Here is a 16,911-nt window from a genome sequence, read left to right on the forward strand (position 1 = left end):
GACGTGGTGCGCCTGGCTCGCAGCTCTGTGCGCAGGGCCTGGTAGGTAGGAGGCGCTCCACCCGCAGTTCTTCAAGGAATGCGTGAACCAGTCCGTCTCAAGCCAGATCTCTGCGGTCCCACTGAATCCTCACCACCTCCGCAGTTACAGATGGGGAAACTGAGGCTCCCAGCGGTGCAGTCACTTGCCTTAGGGCTTGGCGTCTGTTCTTTGTTCATTCACACAACACTCGGTTTGGCAGCTCCTTCTGGGTGCCCGGCCCTATGTAGGGGCACTGAGAGTCATCGGCAGGCACAACAGCTCCTGCCTGCCCAGGACTAGTCAAGGGCTATTTTATTTATATGACAAACTCAAATATAGCACCTACTGTGTGCCAAGTACAGTTTTAGACGCTTTACGCATAACTCATTTCATCCTCCTAACAATTATACTCTTGTCATCCCATTTTAGAGATGAGCAAACTGACACAGAGAAGCTGAGTTGCTGGCACAAGGTCACAACGCTAGCAAGTGACCGCAGGGGACAATTACACCCAGTGACAAGACTGCTTATGAAGGAAGGAGAATGAAAGGGATGGTACGCTTCTCATCAGCGATCCGGAAGTCAGGGAGCTGGAGGACCAATATCTTCTAACTTTGCAAGAAAAATACCTCGGAACCTAGAATCCGAGAATCCAGATGAGGGTGAAATAAAGATATTTTCAGATGAGCACGACTCCGAAAGTTGCTATCCACCACGCTTTCTGAAAGAATTAGAAGAGAATGGACGCTAGCGAGAAGTAGAATGAATTCAGAAGGAGGAAAGTTATAAAAAGCAACAGGGAATGGTTCTGGCTTGATTTGTGTGCCTCAGAAAAGATGTGTCCTAACCCCCAGTACTTCAGAATGTGACCTTATTTGGAAATCAGGTCTTTACAGAGATAACCAAGTTAAAATAAGGTCACTAGCATGGGCCCTACTCCGATAGGACGGGTGTCCTTTATGAAATGGGGGACATTTGGACACACACAGACTCACAGAGAGGGAAGACCACGTGAAGAGACACAGGGAGAAGATGGCCATCGACAAGCCAAGGAATGCCCAAGGAAGCTCAGAGAACCCTGGAACGGGTCCTTCCCTGAGGCACCCAGAGGGAGGCTGGCCCTGCCAACCCACTAATTTGGGACTTCCAGGCTCCAGAACTGAGACAATAAATTTCTGTAATTTAAGCCCCCCAGTTTGTGCCCCCCAGCAATCCCAGGAAGAAAATCCAAAAACATGTTCATGAATCAATTGTATAAATAAAAATTAACTAGAAAAAAATCATTGGCAGTGGGCTCCTAGCAAAAGCTGAATTGATGGAGAGAGAAGAGACCTGTTCATGGATATGGAAAAGATGTCAGTCTTCTTGTAATGAGTTCATCAATTCAATGCCATTCTAGTCTCAATCCCAATGGGAGTTTTCAGGGAATTAGAAAAGCAGCTGCTAGAATCCGTCTAGAAGAGGACATGTACAAGAATGGTAAAAACAGACTGAAACTGAACAGAAGGGGGGACTTGCCTGATATGATATCAAAACAGATCAAAAGAAAATAATTAAACAGTATGGCACAGAGGCAAGGAACAAATATAGAGATCAGTGAAACGTAATAGAAATGTCCGAAATAGACCTGTGTATATAAGGAAATTTGGTAGATGATAAAGGTGGAGTATTAAAACTGGGGAACAGATTGACTTTTTAAATAAATGGTATCGGGACAATTTGCTACATCTACCATAAATTCCTACCTTAGTGAATTTTCAGAAATAGGTCTCACATGGATTAAAGACAGAAACAAAAATCAAAACTAGGAAAGTATTTTTAAAAATTATAGAATATATTTATGCCCTTGGGGTAGGGCAGGCCTCTTAAACAACACACCAAAAGCAAAAGTCAGGATGGAATAGATCGATAAATAGGTGTGAAGAAACATTCAGAACTTCTGTGTGACGAAAATAAACAAAGAAACAAAGTTGAAATGCCAACTAACTAGGAGGAAATATTTGGAACCTAGGTAACTGACTAAGAATTAGAATCGAATCCAAATAGTGTTCCTACAGAGGAACAGTAATAAAAAAGGCATAAAACCCCGTTTAAAAAATGGGCAAAGGATATGAGCAAGCAATTCGCAGAAGGCAAAATATACAAGAGCAATAAACTCACAAAAAAATGTTCTCTTAGTAATCAGAGAGTGGCAAGTTAGAACAGTGTGATACGTACGGTCCTTTCAGGAAATGACTAACACTAAGTCATCAGCCAGGTCTCAGCTCAGATGTCCCTTCCTGACCGTAGAGCTGGGTTAGGTCCCCCCACGCCCCCACCTGCCCACCCCCGCCGCGGCCCTCTGGGGTCTCCCATCGCAGCCCTGCCCGCTCCGCGTCCTTGCTGTTTGGGAACACGGCTGTCTCTCCCACTGGACTGCCACCTCCAGGGGGACTACGCGGGGCTATCTGTTGGTCACCGATCTGTCACTAGGACCGCCCCGCACGGCACCGGGAACAGAGGGGGTGCTCCGGGGATATGTGTGGAATGAATGAATGAATGGGGAAACTGAGGCCAAGTCACTGGTAGAGCTGGGATTCAAAGCCATCTGTACTGAGAGGAGGGACCTGGTTGGATCTCCCGCTATCTCTTCTCCACTGAGCCGGCCCAGAGCCCAGACACACAAGAGGCGCTCAATAAGGGCACTGAAACTGAACCGCTGGGCAACCAAGACCCTCAGGCCCCTGGAACCCCAGCTCTCTCCAACCCAAACTTCCGCAGTCCTCCAGGACCATAGAGAGCTGCGCGGGGGCCGCGCCTCTCGACGGCCTCGCCCTCTGGGGAACGGCGAGGGCGGGCTCGAGGGCTAGAGAGGCCGGAAGTGCAGCGAGCCTGGGGCCGCGCTGGCCGCGCCGGCGGTGGGACGCCTCGATCCCCTGCTCCGGTCTTTTCGTCGCGGCTCGGGGGCGAGGAGGTGAGTCCCCGCGGCGCTCAGACACCAGGGTTGGGGTGCGCGGGGCGGGGGCGGTCGGGGGCGACTGGCAGCCGCGGAGGCCAATCAGTCGTTGCAGTGTCTGCGAGCCGGACGGGATGGAGCCAAGTGTGGGTGGGCATCCAGGTGCGAGCCCTGGGGGCGGGGCGGACGGAGGGGCCCGGCGAGCGGAAGGCGGGGAACAGTGGGGGCGGGGCGAAGAGATCGTGGAGGCCTTGAGGGGCGGGGCGAGTGGAACCTGTGGACCGGTAAGGGGCGGGGCTAGCCAAAGCTGGAGGCTCGCTGGGGCGGGGCCTTAGAGACCCTGCGGCGCTGGCTGCTTGGAACTGGATGCTATAGGGTCCTGGGATTTTGGGGGTGGGGGGGGGGGGGGGGGTGGGGGGGGGGGGAGGGGCGGGGGATTTTGGGGGGGGGGGGGGAGATGGCTGTGAGCAGGGGTTCAGGCGTGGGGGACATTCCCACGCCGATGTCTCACTCGCACCTGCCGCCACGTCTTCATTTTCAGGCCCCAGGAGGACCTTGGGATGGACCAAGAGGCAGTGCGGCAGCCCACTGGGCCACCCACAAGAAAGAAATTCCTCATACCTCTGGACGAGGATGAGGTCCCTCCTGCGGGGGTAGGACGAGGAGATGGGGGCGCCGCTGGGAGGCTGAGGGGGGTTGTTGGGAGGAAGGGGGACAGGAACGGGCCTGTGCGGCCACAGCGTGGGTTTGGGAAATGTTGGGGCGTGAGTCACCTTGGGAAAATAGCCCCTTGCCCTGTGCAAGTCTCAATTCCCCTATCTGTAAAATGTCATGGTTAGGAGGGCTAAGGCAGAGGCTGTACGGTGGCAGCGACTGGGCCGGGGCTGTGTTTTATGTGGCCATGCCTGGTTCTGCAAGGCATGAATTTATTGCTGACATTTAAGAATTGGGAGATTTCGCAATTAAAAAAAAGTGTGCAATTTTGACATCTTTTGGTAAATCCAAGGACCTGGCAACACTGAGATCTCATTCCCACAGGAACACAATCAGCTTGTGCTGAGTACTGGCTGCCACCTATGTGCTATGAAAAAAAAGAAAGCAGGCTAAGGATATAGGGTGTGATGGGGGAGACGAGCTACCTTAGATAGGACAATCAAGGGAGGCCTCTCTGAGGAGGTGACATCTTCGCAGAGATGTGAAAAAGGTGAGGGAGTGAGCTATGTAACATCTCGGGGAGCGAGAACAGCCAGTGCAAAGGCCCTGAGGTCAGAGAGAACCTGACAAGTTTGAGAGCAGGAAGAAGGCCAGTGGGACTGGAGTAGAGAAAGCCATGGGGATGAGGTTGGAGGTGAAGTCCTTGAGGCAGAGGACAGATCTTCAAGCATCTTGCGGGTATGGTGACAGCTTTGGCGTTACTCTGAGGCAGGAGCCACCGAAGGGCTCTGAGCAGAGGTGGCACATGATATGACTTAGTGTGGGGGACAGACTGTGGGGTGTAAGGGCAGGGGCAGGGGGTTGGTGAGGAGGCGACTGCAGTGGTCCAAGGCAGAGAAGATGGTGGCTGGGACCCTGGAGGAGGCCGAGGAGGTGGGGAGAAGCAGCTAGGTTCAGATTTTGAATGCCCCCCCTTCTCTCCCCACAGGCCAAGCCCTTATTCAAATCCACACGGAGCCTTCCCACCATGGAGACTTCGCCCCCGCCAGCCCCTCAGACCTATGCTGAGTATGCCATCTCAGGACCTCCAGGAGGGGCTGGCCCCACGGGGCCGGAACCCCTGGCAGGAGAGACCCCCAACCACGCCCCCAAACCGGGGGCAAAATCCAACAGCATCATTGTGAGCCCCCGGCAGGTGAGGAGGGCAAGAGAGAAGTGGGGTTGAGGTTTCTGGTGGGAAACACTGTCAGGGGGATGGCTTTCTCGTGGGCAGTGGAAGGAGGTCTGAGCTCCAGCCACTTTGTTCTCGGCAGTGCCATTCATTCATTCATTCATTCATTCAAATACTGTGTGTGGGTTGAGGATGCCCCATGTTTCAGTCCGTTCAGGCCGTTATGACAAAAATACCACGGACTGAGTGGCTTAAACAGCGAACATATTTCTCGCAGCTCTGGAGGCTGAGAGTCTAGGATCGAGGCCCCAGCAGACCGAGTCTGGTGAGGGTCCAGTTCCTGGTTCCTGGACGGCCATCTTCTCCGTGTCCTCACGTAGGGGGAGGGGCAAGGCAGCTCTGTGGGGCGTCTTCCGTAAGGGCCCGGATCCCATTCCTGTGGGCTCCACCCTCACGACCGAATCACCTCCCTTCACCTCCTCGTACCATCACACTGGGGGTTAGAATTTCACCCTCTGAATTTTGGGGAGACACACACATTCAGTGGACAGCACCCTAGCTCTTCTCGTTGGGGGTTAGTGCAGCTCCATTTCCTGTCCCAGGGTTTGTTCATTTATTCAAAAACTATTTATTGACCACAGGCCCGAGTTCAAATCCTGCTCTGCCACACAGTAGCTGTGTGATCTTGGGCAAGTGGCTTAACCCAGCTGTGCCTTTAAAATGGGGGTTCCTCCACTTACAGCGGACAGACATGTTTGGAGGGTGCTAGGTGCTCCTCTAGCTCTGAGGATAGAGAGACCGGCAGGCAGCGGATAACGTTCCTGCCATCGATGGAGCTGGCATTCTGGACGGGGAGAGCAGAGGTGTATGAAGATAATAATAGGACTCAAGGACGTGAAAAGATGCTCCGTATCGCCAGCCATCAGGGAAATGCAAACCAAAATCATACTGAGATCCTGCTTCACACCCACTAGGATGGCTAGAATCAAAAAGACAAACCATAACAAGAGTGTGAGGGTTGGGGCCCGCTCGGTGGCGCAGCGGTTGGGTTTGTGCGTTCTGCTTTGGCGGCCAGGGGTTCGCCGGTTGGGATCCCGGGTGTGGATATGGCAATGCTCAGCAAGCCATGCTGTGGCAGGCGTCCCACATATAAAGTAGAGGAAGATGGGCATGGATGTTAGCTCAGGGCCAGTCTTGCTCAGCAAAAAGAGGAGGAGTGGCAGTAGTTAGCTCAGGGCTAATCTTCCTCAAAAAAAAAAAAAAAAGAGTGATGAGGGGGTGGAGAAATTGGAACCCCCATCACTCCTGGTGGGAATGGAAAACGGTGCAGCCGCTGTGGAAAACGGTCTGGCAGCTCCCCAAACATTTAAACGTAGCGTTACCTTATGACCCACAGCTTCACTTCTATGTATATATTTAAGAGAAATGAAAATATACGTCCACACAAAATCCCGTACACAGATGTTCACAGCAGCATTGTTCACAGTTGCCAAAAAGTGGAAACAACCCACTATGTGTCAACTGATGACTGGCGTCTTTCCATCAGCTTAATGCTGTCAAGCTTCCTCCACGTTGTAGCCTGGATCAGCGCTTCCTTGCTTTTCATGGCTGAGTAGTATTCCGTTGTATGGATATACCGCATTTTGTTTATCCATTCTTCCATTAATGGACATTTGGGTTGTTCATACTTTTTGGTTATGTGAAATGTTGCTGTGAAGGCTGTGTATGGGTTTTCATGTGGACGTATGTTTCCATTTCTCATGGGTATTTGTCCAGGAGTGGATTGGCTGGATCATATGCTAACACTATGTTTAACTTTTTTTTTTTTTAAAGATTGGCACCTGAGCTAACAACTGTTGCCAATCTTTTTTTTTTTTTTTTTTCTGCTTTATCTCCCCAAATCCCCCCTGGTACATAGTTGTATATCTTAGTTGCAGGTCCTTCTAGTTGTGGCATGTGGGATGCTGCCTCAGTGTGGCTTGACGAGCAGTGCCACGTCCGCAGCCAGGATCCGAACCCGCGAAACCCTGGGCTGCCACAGCGGAGCACGCGAACTTAACCACTCAGCCACGGGTTCGGCCCCACATGTTTAACTTTTTCAGGGACTCCCAAACTGTTTTCTAAAAGGCTGTAGCATTTTACATTCCCACCAACAGCATATGAAGGTCCCACTTTTGCTATATCCTCGCCATTTGTCATTGACTGTCTTTATTTATTTTGGCCATTCTAGAGGGTGTGACAGAATAATCCTTTAAAGATTAAAATTGGATCCCACCCCTCCCTTGCTGAAACCCTTCCATGGCTCCCGGGTGCCACAGGTCAGATGGCCCAGGGCCTGTGGGACCTGGGACCCCTGCAGACCCTTCCCGTCCCAGCCGCTCTGACCATCCCACACCCTGTGAAGGCAGATCCCGACCCTTATGACAGCAGAATGCCACTTCACCCGGTAATTACACGTTCCTCCCGGAGACTCTCATTTCCTCCCTGTGTCCCCATGAGGGTCACGATCTTTGTCTTGGTTACAGTGTATCCCAGAACTTAGGAACCCAGCAGGCACTCACATACCCACTGAATGGCTTAGAGCTTGACTTGCTCAAAGAACTTCTGTCTTGGGCTACAGGGTGAGGGGTGTTCAGAGCGAGGAGCCTGCTGAGCAGGTGCCAGGCTTGCTGGGGGTGGTGCTGACTCTGGGGAGGGTCACAGGCCACGGTGAGCAGCGTCCTCTTGAGGGCGCTGGGGAGCCATTGCAGAGTTTAGAGCAAGGGAGAGGCAGCTTTGTGCTTAAGGAAGCATCCAGGACAAGGCCTGGGTCTCTGGACGGTGGGGCTGGCCCTGAGACGGGGCCGGGAGGAGGGGCAGGTGTGGGGGCCATTGCTAAGGGCAGTTTGGGTACAGTGAGGTGGCCATCCAGGGACAGGTGTCCTGAGGATCATGGCACACACAGGTTGGAGCTGGGGGAGAGGGCTGAGCTGGAGAGAGACCCAGAGCCCCTTTAGTGAAGCCTGGGGCTTGCGGGGAGGGGCCTAGGTCAGAGCTCCAGCACCAAGAACATTCCAGGCTGAGGAGGAGAAGTCTGGGGAGAGGAGGAGAGCGAAGCTGGAGAAGCCCCAGGCACCAGGCAGGAGGAGGGTGGGGAGGTGTTGGGAGGAGGTGGGGGGAGGGGCACCCTGGGGTGGCGGCGGTCCCAGGGTCACCCTGTTAATGGCTTCGGCCCTTCCTCGCTCCCCAGAGGGGCAACCCCGTGCTGAAGTTTGTGCGCAATGTGCCCTGGGAATTTGGTGACGTGCTTCCCGACTACGTGCTGGGCCAGAGCACCTGTGCCCTCTTCCTCAGGTGAGCTCTGGGGGCTGTGCCACCTTCCAAGGTGGCCTGGGCGGGCTCTGCTCCAGTGTTCTGGGCCATGGGTGGCAGACCTCTGGGCATGGCCCTGCCGGCTCTGGGCCTAGGTGTGACCCTGTGTGGGAGGGAGAGATCTTGGCCTAGAGGTGCCCAGAGCAACAAGAGCTGGGGGCCCAGGCTCTGGGTCTGAGGGAGGAGGGGGCAGGGGGATGGACCCTGGGTCTGAGGGAGGAGGGGCTGGGGGCCTGGACTCCTGGGTCTGAGGGAGGAGGGGCTGGGGGCTGGACTCCCGGGTCTGAGGGAGGAGGGGCTGGGGGCCCAGGCTCTGGGTCTGAGGGAGGAGGGGCGGGGTCACTCATGCCCCAGACATCCAGGACTGGAGCCAGGACTTCTCTAACTTCCACTGCCGTTAAGCAAGTTTCTCCTTCACTCTCCAGACAGGGGAAGTGAAACTTCTCAGTTCCCGTCTTCCCTGCGGGGTGAGGCCCTTGAGGCCCCAGCAGACAGTCCAGGAATGGGCCCTGCCTCCCAAGCCCAGCTGGGCAGCGTCTGCTCTCTAGGGCACTGGCCTGCTCTTCTCCACCGGAAGCCCCAGTCCCTTTCCTTCCTCAGGGAAGAACCCGGGGTCCACCCTTCCGGGTGGCCCTCGCTGCCAAACCCCGCTGTGCCCCTTCCTTGGGCAAGTCACTTGACTTCTCTGAGCCTTGATCCTGGCAGGGTTGTCCCCCGTGCCGCCCAGACCCTCTGCGTCCCCGTGAGCGTGAAGAAGGGCTCCCGGGGTGTCGGGGAGCCCGAGACCTCCCAGCCCGTCCTCTCCCTGCCCGCAGCCTCCGCTACCACAACCTCCACCCCGACTACATCCACCAGCGGCTGCAGACCCTGGGGAAGAGCTTCGCCCTGCGGGTCCTGCTCGTGCAGGTGGACGTGGTAAGCGAGGGTCACTCCGCCGCCGGCCGCCCTGTCCCCATCTGTGAAATGGGCTTGTTGGGCTCAAGTGGACGGTCGAACCCCCTCCAAGGAGAAACGTACGTTGAAACTTCAGAGAGGGTCCATTTGTCACATCTGAGATTGACACCCTGTGTCGGCAAGGAGGCGGAGGAGAATGAGCCATCTTCTCCTCCTCTGCACCCCCTTCTACTAGTCCTGGTCCTCTGCCACCTCAGTATGTCTTGAATCTATGTCACCCTCTCTATCCTCACAGCCCGGCCCCATCCAGGCCCCCTCCTGTCCCTCCTGGTCCCTGCCCCAGCCTCTTCCCTGGCCTCGTGGCCTCCAGCCTCAACCCCTCCCATCCTTACAGCAGCCAGAGAGGTCTTTCTAAAGCACAGATCTGAAGTCAAACCCTCCATGGCTCCCCAGTGCCCTCCATGGCCCGTGCGGCCCTGTGTGGTCTGACCCCCGCCCACCTCTCTGGGCTCATTTCTAAGCTTCCTTGTGATCACCCTTTCGTCCCCATCCTCTGTCCCATCCTGAGTGAACTGCAACTCCTCAAGCCTTTCCCCTCGCATCCTCTGTGTGTGCTGTTCCCTATGTCTGGAGTGCCCTCTTCTCCTCTCCTCTGCCGCCTTCATTCCTCCTCATCATCCTTCAAGTCTCAGCTCAGGTGTCCCCTCCTCCAGGAAGCTCTCCCTGATTTCCCAGGTGGGACAGACCCTCCTCTGGCTCCCCCGCCCCAGCCCTGGCCACTCTGGATCATCCCTGATGGGGGACGGGTCTCATCAGACTGTGGGTGCCGGGAGGGCAGAGCCGGGGCTGTCTCAGTTGCTGCTGGTCCCGGCACTGCCTAGCACAGGCCGGGCGCCCAGTCAGAGCTTAAGGAGCGTTGGCTGAGTGGAAGGTTCTCGGCATCCTGTGTTTTCAAGACCATAATTCCTTGCTTTCTCCCAGATCTCTTCTTCTGATTTTCTTCTCCATCCAGAAAGATCCTCAGCAGGCTCTCAAGGTGCTGGCGAAGATGTGCATCCTGGCCGACTGCACGCTGGTCCTTGCCTGGAGGTGAGAGTGAGGCTCCCGCCCAGTCAGGCTCTGTCCTGAGTCACTGCCCTTCCCCCACCTTCCCAGCCCCGCCCTCCTCCTCCCCAGAGCTCCCTGTGTGAGCCTGGGCCACGCTCTGCCTCTCTCTGGGCCTGTTTCTTCATCTGTAAAATAGGGTCTTAACCTCTTTCTTGTAGGGTTGTAGGCACAAAAGCAGGGGACGTAGCTCAAATTCCCAGGACCATCCTGGGCGCTGCTGAGTCAGACGTACAATCTGGTTGAATAATTAATTCCATGTTTAGGTTTCTAAAGACCATTGAGATTGGCTCTCCAATTGGAAAAAAAGAGAAGCCTTTCTCACTCTTGAAAAAGAATTACATCCTGACAAATTACAGGCACAAAGACAAGAGGGGCTGGCCCGGTGGCATAGTGGTTAAGTTTGTGTGCTCTGCTTTGGCGGCCAGGGGTTCGCAGGTTCGGATCCTGGGCGTGGACCTAGCACCACTCATCAAGCCACGCTGTGGCAGCGTCCCACACAAATGAGAGGAAGATGGGCACAGATGTTAGCTCAGGGCCAATCTTCCTCACCAAAAACAAAACAAAAAACAAACAAAAAAAACATTGCTTACTAGCTAGACTTTGAAGACTTTGAAGAAAATTCTTCAGGACAAATACTTGATTTACTTCCACTGACGGCGCTATTCTCAAGTTACAGAGAGGAAAAAGGCTAGCATTTTCCTGGTGCTAATAAACTTGAGTCACTTTACACAGAGTCCCTTTTTATGATTTAGTTGTTTTGACTACCTTTGAAACAGTTAATTACATGTGAAAAACAGTACCTCATGTGAAATGAATGGCGATTAGGAAATCGTGTTAATTGCTATAAAAGATTCAGCCATCAGCACCCTGGCTTTCCTTTTGAAGGTGTGCTATATGAAAAACCTTTAAAAGCCCCATTTTCCTTGGTGGTGGGGAGCTGAATGCTTCATGAGGTTGTGTTCCTGCAGCTGGGAAAATAAACAGTATTTCTGGGTTTTCTCCCTCTCAAACCTGCTGCAAATACTCTGCACTGACTTCGCTTCCAGAATAGCTAGCATTCCTTCTTCTTCTTCTTTTTTTTTGGTGAGGAAGATTGGCCCTGAGCTAACGTCTGTTGACAATCTTCCTCTTTTTGCTTGAGGAAGATTGTCGCTGACCTAAAATCGGTGCCAGTCTATCTCTATTTTATGTGGGATGCCGCCACAGTATGGCTTGACGAGTGGTGCTATGTCTGTGCCCAGGATCCAAACTTGTGAACCCCGGGCTGCCAAAGCAGAGCATGCAAACCACTACACGACTGGGCTAACATTTCTTAAACAGGCTTCTAAGTGCCAGGGACGGTTCTAGGCACTTGACTCATTTTTGTCCCAGGTCTACCATCCACCCCACTTTACAGATGTGGAAACTGAGGCCTAGAGATTAAAATCACTGGCCCAGGGGCTCTGAGGTGGGAAGTGGGCTGGTCAGGTTCCAGAATGGTGGCCCTTGGCCAGAAGAGATGTGTAAAGATGTGCCCCGCGGGGGTTAGGCCAGGGGGTTCATTTTTCTATCTAGTCCTAGAGTTTGGAATTTCTAGCATCAGCAGTTGCTCCTACTATAAGGCAGTGAATCTAAAACAGCCCCGTCAGCCTGGCTGACTGAAATGTCCTCTCCCCCAGCCCCGAGGAGGCCGGGCGCTACCTGGAGACGTACAAGGCCTACGAGCAGAAGCCGGCGGACCTCCTGATGGAGAAGCTGGAGCAGGACTTCGTCTCCCGGGTGAGGCCACATCGCCTCCCTGCCTGGGCCCCCCAGCTCCTTCCTGGGTGTTGGAGCTTCAGTGTTGATCTCAGGCCATACCCCTCCACCCCAGTCCCAACCTCGGCTTCCAGGCTCTCCTTTCCCACCCAAACAGCAGCTGGAGGGGTTTTCTTATGTGAACCTGATCCTGCCCTCTCCAGCTCAAAAGCCTGCCATGGCTGCCTAGTGCCCTCAGGGCAAGCCCGGCCTACTCACCATGCTCTACAAGGCCCTGCCTGTTTGGCTCTACAGCCCGGTCCACCCCCTGCCCTCACATCCTGTCACTTCTCTCAGGCCCAGCTGGCTTCTCTCAGTATGTGCCCGTTCTGTTCCCTCTGCCTGAGTACCTCCCGTCTTTCCCATCTCAGCTCTGATGCTCCCTTCTCCAGGAAGCCCTCCCTGATCCCCAGGCCAGGTCAGGGGCCCCCCTGGGCTCCCCCATCCCAGCCCTGCCTATCCGGGTCACCACTGTCTGGAACTGGTTTGTCTCCGCCACTGGGCTGGGAGCTCCAAGAGGCAGGGCTGGGGCTGCCTTGGTCCCCACTGTGTCCTCAGCACCAACCAGCACGGTGGGTGCTCATTTGCTGGATGAATTGTTGAATCTGGGCTCCAATGATAGATAATGGTGGATGTCCACTGCCACCCGAGGTGGGTACCATTAGGACCCCCGTTTGCCTGAAAACAGGCCCAGAGAGTTCGGTCCCCACACCCAGTTTGTACCCACGTCTGATTCCAGAGCCTATATCACGTGACCGATACCTGCTCAGCTAGCTGGGGATTACTCCCAGATGACCTTTTAATCAGTAAAAAAAAAAAAAAGCATTTATTGAGCGCCTCCTGCATGCAGGGCCATCTGGGGACACAGCAGTGACACAGCCCTGCCCTCAGGGGCGCAGTCTTGCTCCTTTGTTCTCCCGTCACACCTCTGCCTGCTCCTCTCCTCTCAGGTGACTGAATGTCTCACCACCGTGAAGTCAGTCAACAAAACGGACAGTCAGACCCTCCTGGCTACTTTTGGGGTAAGGACCAATTCCCTTGTCCCAACAGGCATTTCTACCCCCTTGCCTTTGCAAGGAAGGCCCCCTACCCATTTCCTTCTACCTCCCTGTCCTCTGCCCCCATCCTTCCTGCCTCCCCTAGGACCTCACCTCCTTCCAGGAATATCGTAGACCTCTGATCAGCTGGCCCAGGATAGAGTTTTGTGCTTACCTCCCCTGACCCTTCGCTCCCATCTTTTTCAGTCTCTGGAACAGCTCATAGCTGCATCACGGGAAGATCTGGCCTTGTGCCCAGGCTTGGGACCCCAGAAGGTAGGGGTTCTGGGAATGGGCTGATGGGGTCTGGGGCAGGAGGGAGCCCCAAATAAACAAGACCTCAGATCCCAGAGTTCTGAGGTTTCAGAAGGCCCACAGTGCATCTCCTACAGAAGGGGGGAAACCGAGGCTCAGAGAGGGTGGGGACCAGCCTGGCCTCACACAGCCAGTGTGGGTCAGAATCCAGATTGGGGTACTTCTCTCCTAGCCCCCAGAGCCCCTCCAAGCTGGGAGAAAAAAGCCCACTCTGGGTGTTTCAAACACATGGCTCCTTTAATGACCGGCTCCTTGTCTCTGTCTCCCTCCCGCCCAGGCCCGGAGGCTGTTTGATGTCCTCCATGAGCCCTTCTTGAAAGTGCCCCGATGACCCCAGCTGCCAAGGAGGCCCTTGGGGTGAGAATAAAGCATTTTCCAGCCTGGGCTCCTGCTGGTGTGCTCGTTTGGTTCGCGTCTGATGGCCCAGGTGGCCACCTGCAGCTTTCCTTAGCCACAGCCCTCAGTTTCCCTGGGGGAGACTACACGGGGTCCTGCTGCAGATGCCTCTCCCTCTTCTTCTTCCGTCCCAGGGGAGCCACCTCCCCAGACTCCGGATTCAGCGGCAGCTCTGGCATCTCCTCCTGGGATGCCATCTCTGCCACCCTGCTTTCCCGGCCCCGCTTCTTCTTCTTCTTGGTGGACGCCGGATCTGCCCTGGCCTCAGACTCACCCTCATCTGGCAGCTCAAGCTCCATCATCTCACCTTGTGGCTCAAGTATCTCCGGCCCTGGCACCGGCGCTTTGTGTTCTCTTTCTTTCTTCTTCTTCTTCTTGGTACATGCTAGAGCTGCCTGAGGCTCAAGGTCACCTGGCAGCTGAGGCTCCATCACCACCTCTTGTGGCTCCACCATCTCTGTCCCTGGCTCCATCATCACGTTTTGCCATTTTTCTTTCTTCTTCTTCTTTTTGGGGGATGCCAGAGCTGCGTTGGCCTGAGGCTCAACTTCATGCGGCAGTTCAGGCTCCATCATCTCCCCTTGGAGCTCCAGAGGTTTTGTCTCTGGCTCTATAGCCTCAGTCCCTGGCTCCATCATCACTTGGTACCCCTTTTCTTTCTTCTTCTTCTTCGAGGACGGCAGTGGGATGGCTTCCTCCTGTGGCTCCATCTTCACCTGCAGCTGAGATTCAACCATCATCCCCTCCACTGGCTCCATCCCTTCTGTCCCTTTCACCCTCTTCCTCTTCTTCCTGGGGGATAGCACCGTCTCTTCCAGAGGCTCAGTTTTAACCATGAGTTCCAGCTCCCCTGTCTTTTCTTCTGGCTCCAGCAGCCCCATTTCTGGCTCGACCATGTCTGCCTCTTTGGGCTTCTTTTTTCTCTTCTTGGTGGTGAACGGACATGGCACTCCCAGAGGTTCCAACATCTCAGCCGCGGGCTCTGCTGCCACCGGCTCCATCACCTCCAGTTCTTTCAGCTGCTGCTTTTTCTTCTTCTTCTTCCCCACGTCCATCTCTGGGGACCCCAAAGCTGTGTCCACCTCCAGTGCCCCATGCCCATTCACTGCCTCCTGAGGAACTGAGGCCTCTGGCATATGCCTCTTCTTTTTCCTCTTCCCCGAGGCTGGTGACCTCAGTGCCAAGGCCGACCCAGGCCCTGTGACCGGCAGGCTGCCTCCAAAGGCACAGAACCGAGGCCTCAGGCCAGGGGGGATCTGTGGCGGGGGGCTTGCTGGGATGGTCCCCAAGAATCCTGAAAGGGATTCTTGGGGACCCTCAAAAATCCTTAGCCTGCCCTGGGGTGCTGGGGCACAGGTGAGGCCCCCTCCTCCCTCCGTTGCGGGGGCCAGCAGTGTTGCTTCTCCAGCCTGGGGGCCACTGCTGCCGAGGACCCGGTAGCGGTGCCGCTTACCCGCCAACTTGCCCTTCACGATCTGGGAGCCAGAAAGAGGCACAAGCCGCCCGTTGAGGCTGAAGGGAGAAAGGGGGAGGGCAGAAGCTTGATCAGATTCTCTTCGCGGGACAGGGGGAAAGAGCTGAGCAGCAGCATTTCTGGGTTCCTCAGGAAAGCCTCTCTAAATTTCCCCCCAAGTCCAGCCCCGGGAGTGGGACCACTCACCAGTCTGGGGCGAAGTCCACAGGGGCCTGGATAAGCCACAGTTCTACATCCGGGCCCGTCAACGCCTCCAAGGAGAAACGAGTGGGCTCTGAGGCTGGGGGCGTCGCGGTAAAGTTGGGGGGACAAGAAAACCGAGCCGCACCTGCAGAAGGGGAAACGGGGTCTGTCGACACCTTCCTGCCGGTCCACTCCTCCAGGACGCCTGTCGTCCATTGGTCCCAACCTCTTGAGCATCCCCATCCCCTCAGCAGGTCCCTGCTCTCTGCCGCCTGTTCCCCAGAGGCGCCCCTAGCTCCGCCGACCCATCCCCTGGGCGCGCCCTTCTCCCCACCGGTAGTCCCCCCCAAGATACTCCCTCTCCGTCTGAACCGCCCGCCCCCCGGGGGGATACAGTCTCCGCAGGTCCTGTCTCCGGCGATGTCCCTTTTTCTGTCCTAACGCTCTCGAGCGCCCCTTTCTCCTCCCCCAGCCAGCTCCCTGCACCCCATCGGCCCGCCCGGAAGCATCTCACCGCCGGCCGGAGCGCCCGCCATCCCGGGACCCACGCCACCCGCAGACCCCGCCGCCGGAGCTCCGCCGGCCCAGCCGCCGACCACGTGGAACCAAGGGGGCGGGGGCTCCTCCGGGAGCGCCCATGTGGCCGGGCGCGCGGGGGATGTCGCTCGGAGCCCGCTCGCTCTAGGAGCACAATTGGGGCAAATTTCCACTTGTGCAGAGCAGACAACCAAGGCAGACGTCTTTGCTCGAAAATCTGCTCCCGAAAGCAGCGGATGCGCTGTCGGGCGGAAGTTAGAACCGCATCAGGTTCCAGCGGGTCTCCCCCCGGTTTCTCTGACATTCTTTGCTCCAACGTCGCCTTAAAGGGGCAGCCACATTGCTAGGACCCAGCTCTTAAAGAGACAGGAAGATCGATTGGTCTGAAATTCTTAAAGAGACAGGTAAGAGTCGCGGTTGGTAGGGCTGTGCTTTCAGTGTTAGAATTCCTTCTGGGGAGGCCTAGATGCCTGGGAATTTCAGAATATGAGTGAGAGATGGAAAATGGAGGAATGGGGGGGTCATTCCTCCCGAGGGGCGGGGCTTCTGGGCTGCAGGGGAGCGGGAAACATAGGGGGAGGGGCCTGCGGGTCCCGGGGCGGAGCCTCTAGACTCCCGAGCTAGACACGCGTGGGGTGGTGCGCACTAAGGGGCGGGGCGTGTGGATCAAATGAGACGGGTAGATGCCCCGGAGGATTTAGTCTCGTGCGTGGGGGACATTCTCGAAGGCTTTGAGGAAGGGAGAGGGAGTAGGAGTCCGGAGCAGAGCCCCTTCCTTGCCCCGGGGCGCGTGTAAACAGCGGCACGTGGACGCAGACTTGGGGGACACGCGCACGCCCCTTTCCACAGGGACCGCACGGCGTGGGGCGGCGGGTGCAGCCGCGGACAGCGGCTAGACAGGGCGACCCGACTGCATTCCTGGCCAGTGTGTCAGCGCCGCTTCCCGCCCCCTCTGCCGAGATTTCGGATCCTACTCCAGAATTGGGACGCCCTCCTTCTCAGGGAGGGAGCGACTTCCCAGAACGGAGAGGACCAGGGGAAGGGGACGCGTTCCCTCGGC

General features: G+C 55.8%; 2 protein-coding genes across 3 annotated transcripts; one reads left to right on the top strand and one right to left on the bottom strand.

The window, feature by feature from the left end:
- Positions 1-2,864: 2,864 nt before the first annotated feature.
- On the top strand, positions 2,865-13,646 carry ERCC1 (ERCC excision repair 1, endonuclease non-catalytic subunit). 2 transcript variants are annotated; one of them, XM_046683944.1, is made up of 10 exons: positions 2,865-2,974; positions 3,498-3,609; positions 4,599-4,805; positions 8,011-8,114; positions 8,948-9,145; positions 10,008-10,115; positions 11,792-11,891; positions 12,860-12,931; positions 13,154-13,222; positions 13,539-13,646. In XM_046683944.1, the coding sequence occupies exons 2-10, from the start codon at positions 3,517-3,519 to the stop codon at positions 13,590-13,592; spliced, it is 1,005 nt and encodes a 334-aa protein (XP_046539900.1). In that variant the 5' UTR covers positions 2,865-2,974; positions 3,498-3,516; the 3' UTR covers positions 13,593-13,646. The 2 variants fall into 2 exon arrangements, with proteins under 2 accessions (XP_046539900.1, XP_046539901.1); XM_046683945.1 differs by having other exon boundaries at positions 2,866-2,974; positions 8,948-9,047; positions 10,039-10,115.
- An 89-nt stretch (positions 13,647-13,735) lies between these two features.
- Positions 13,736-15,886, bottom strand: POLR1G (RNA polymerase I subunit G). Its single transcript, XM_046683943.1, has 3 exons — positions 15,829-15,886; positions 15,318-15,459; positions 13,736-15,169 (listed from the first exon to the last, which is right to left on the bottom strand). The coding sequence occupies exons 1-3, from the start codon at positions 15,848-15,850 to the stop codon at positions 13,741-13,743; spliced, it is 1,593 nt and encodes a 530-aa protein (XP_046539899.1). The 5' UTR covers positions 15,851-15,886; the 3' UTR covers positions 13,736-13,740.
- Between the last annotated feature and the right edge of the window lie 1,025 nt (positions 15,887-16,911).

Source organism: Equus quagga, chromosome 13, assembly GCF_021613505.1.
Source record: "Equus quagga isolate Etosha38 chromosome 13, UCLA_HA_Equagga_1.0, whole genome shotgun sequence".
Taxonomy (NCBI): domain Eukaryota; kingdom Metazoa; phylum Chordata; class Mammalia; order Perissodactyla; family Equidae; genus Equus; species Equus quagga.

Coding starts and splice junctions, on each gene's coding strand:
- POLR1G (XM_046683943.1), bottom strand. CDS start 15,850: ATGGCGGGCGCTCCGGCCGGCG. Junction 15,460..15,828: donor GGCGGGCGCTCCGGCCGGCG/GTGAGATGCTTC, acceptor CCCCTTCTGCAG/GTGCGGCTCGGTTTTCTTGT. Junction 15,170..15,317: donor GTGGACTTCGCCCCAGACTG/GTGAGTGGTCCC, acceptor TTCTCCCTTCAG/CCTCAACGGGCGGCTTGTGC.
- ERCC1 (XM_046683944.1), top strand. CDS start 3,517: ATGGACCAAGAGGCAGTGCGGCAGCCCACTGGGCCACCCACAAGAAAG. Junction 3,610..4,598: donor ATGAGGTCCCTCCTGCGGGG/GTAGGACGAGGA, acceptor CTCTCCCCACAG/GCCAAGCCCTTATTCAAATC. Junction 10,116..11,791: donor ACGCTGGTCCTTGCCTGGAG/GTGAGAGTGAGG, acceptor CCTCTCCCCCAG/CCCCGAGGAGGCCGGGCGCT.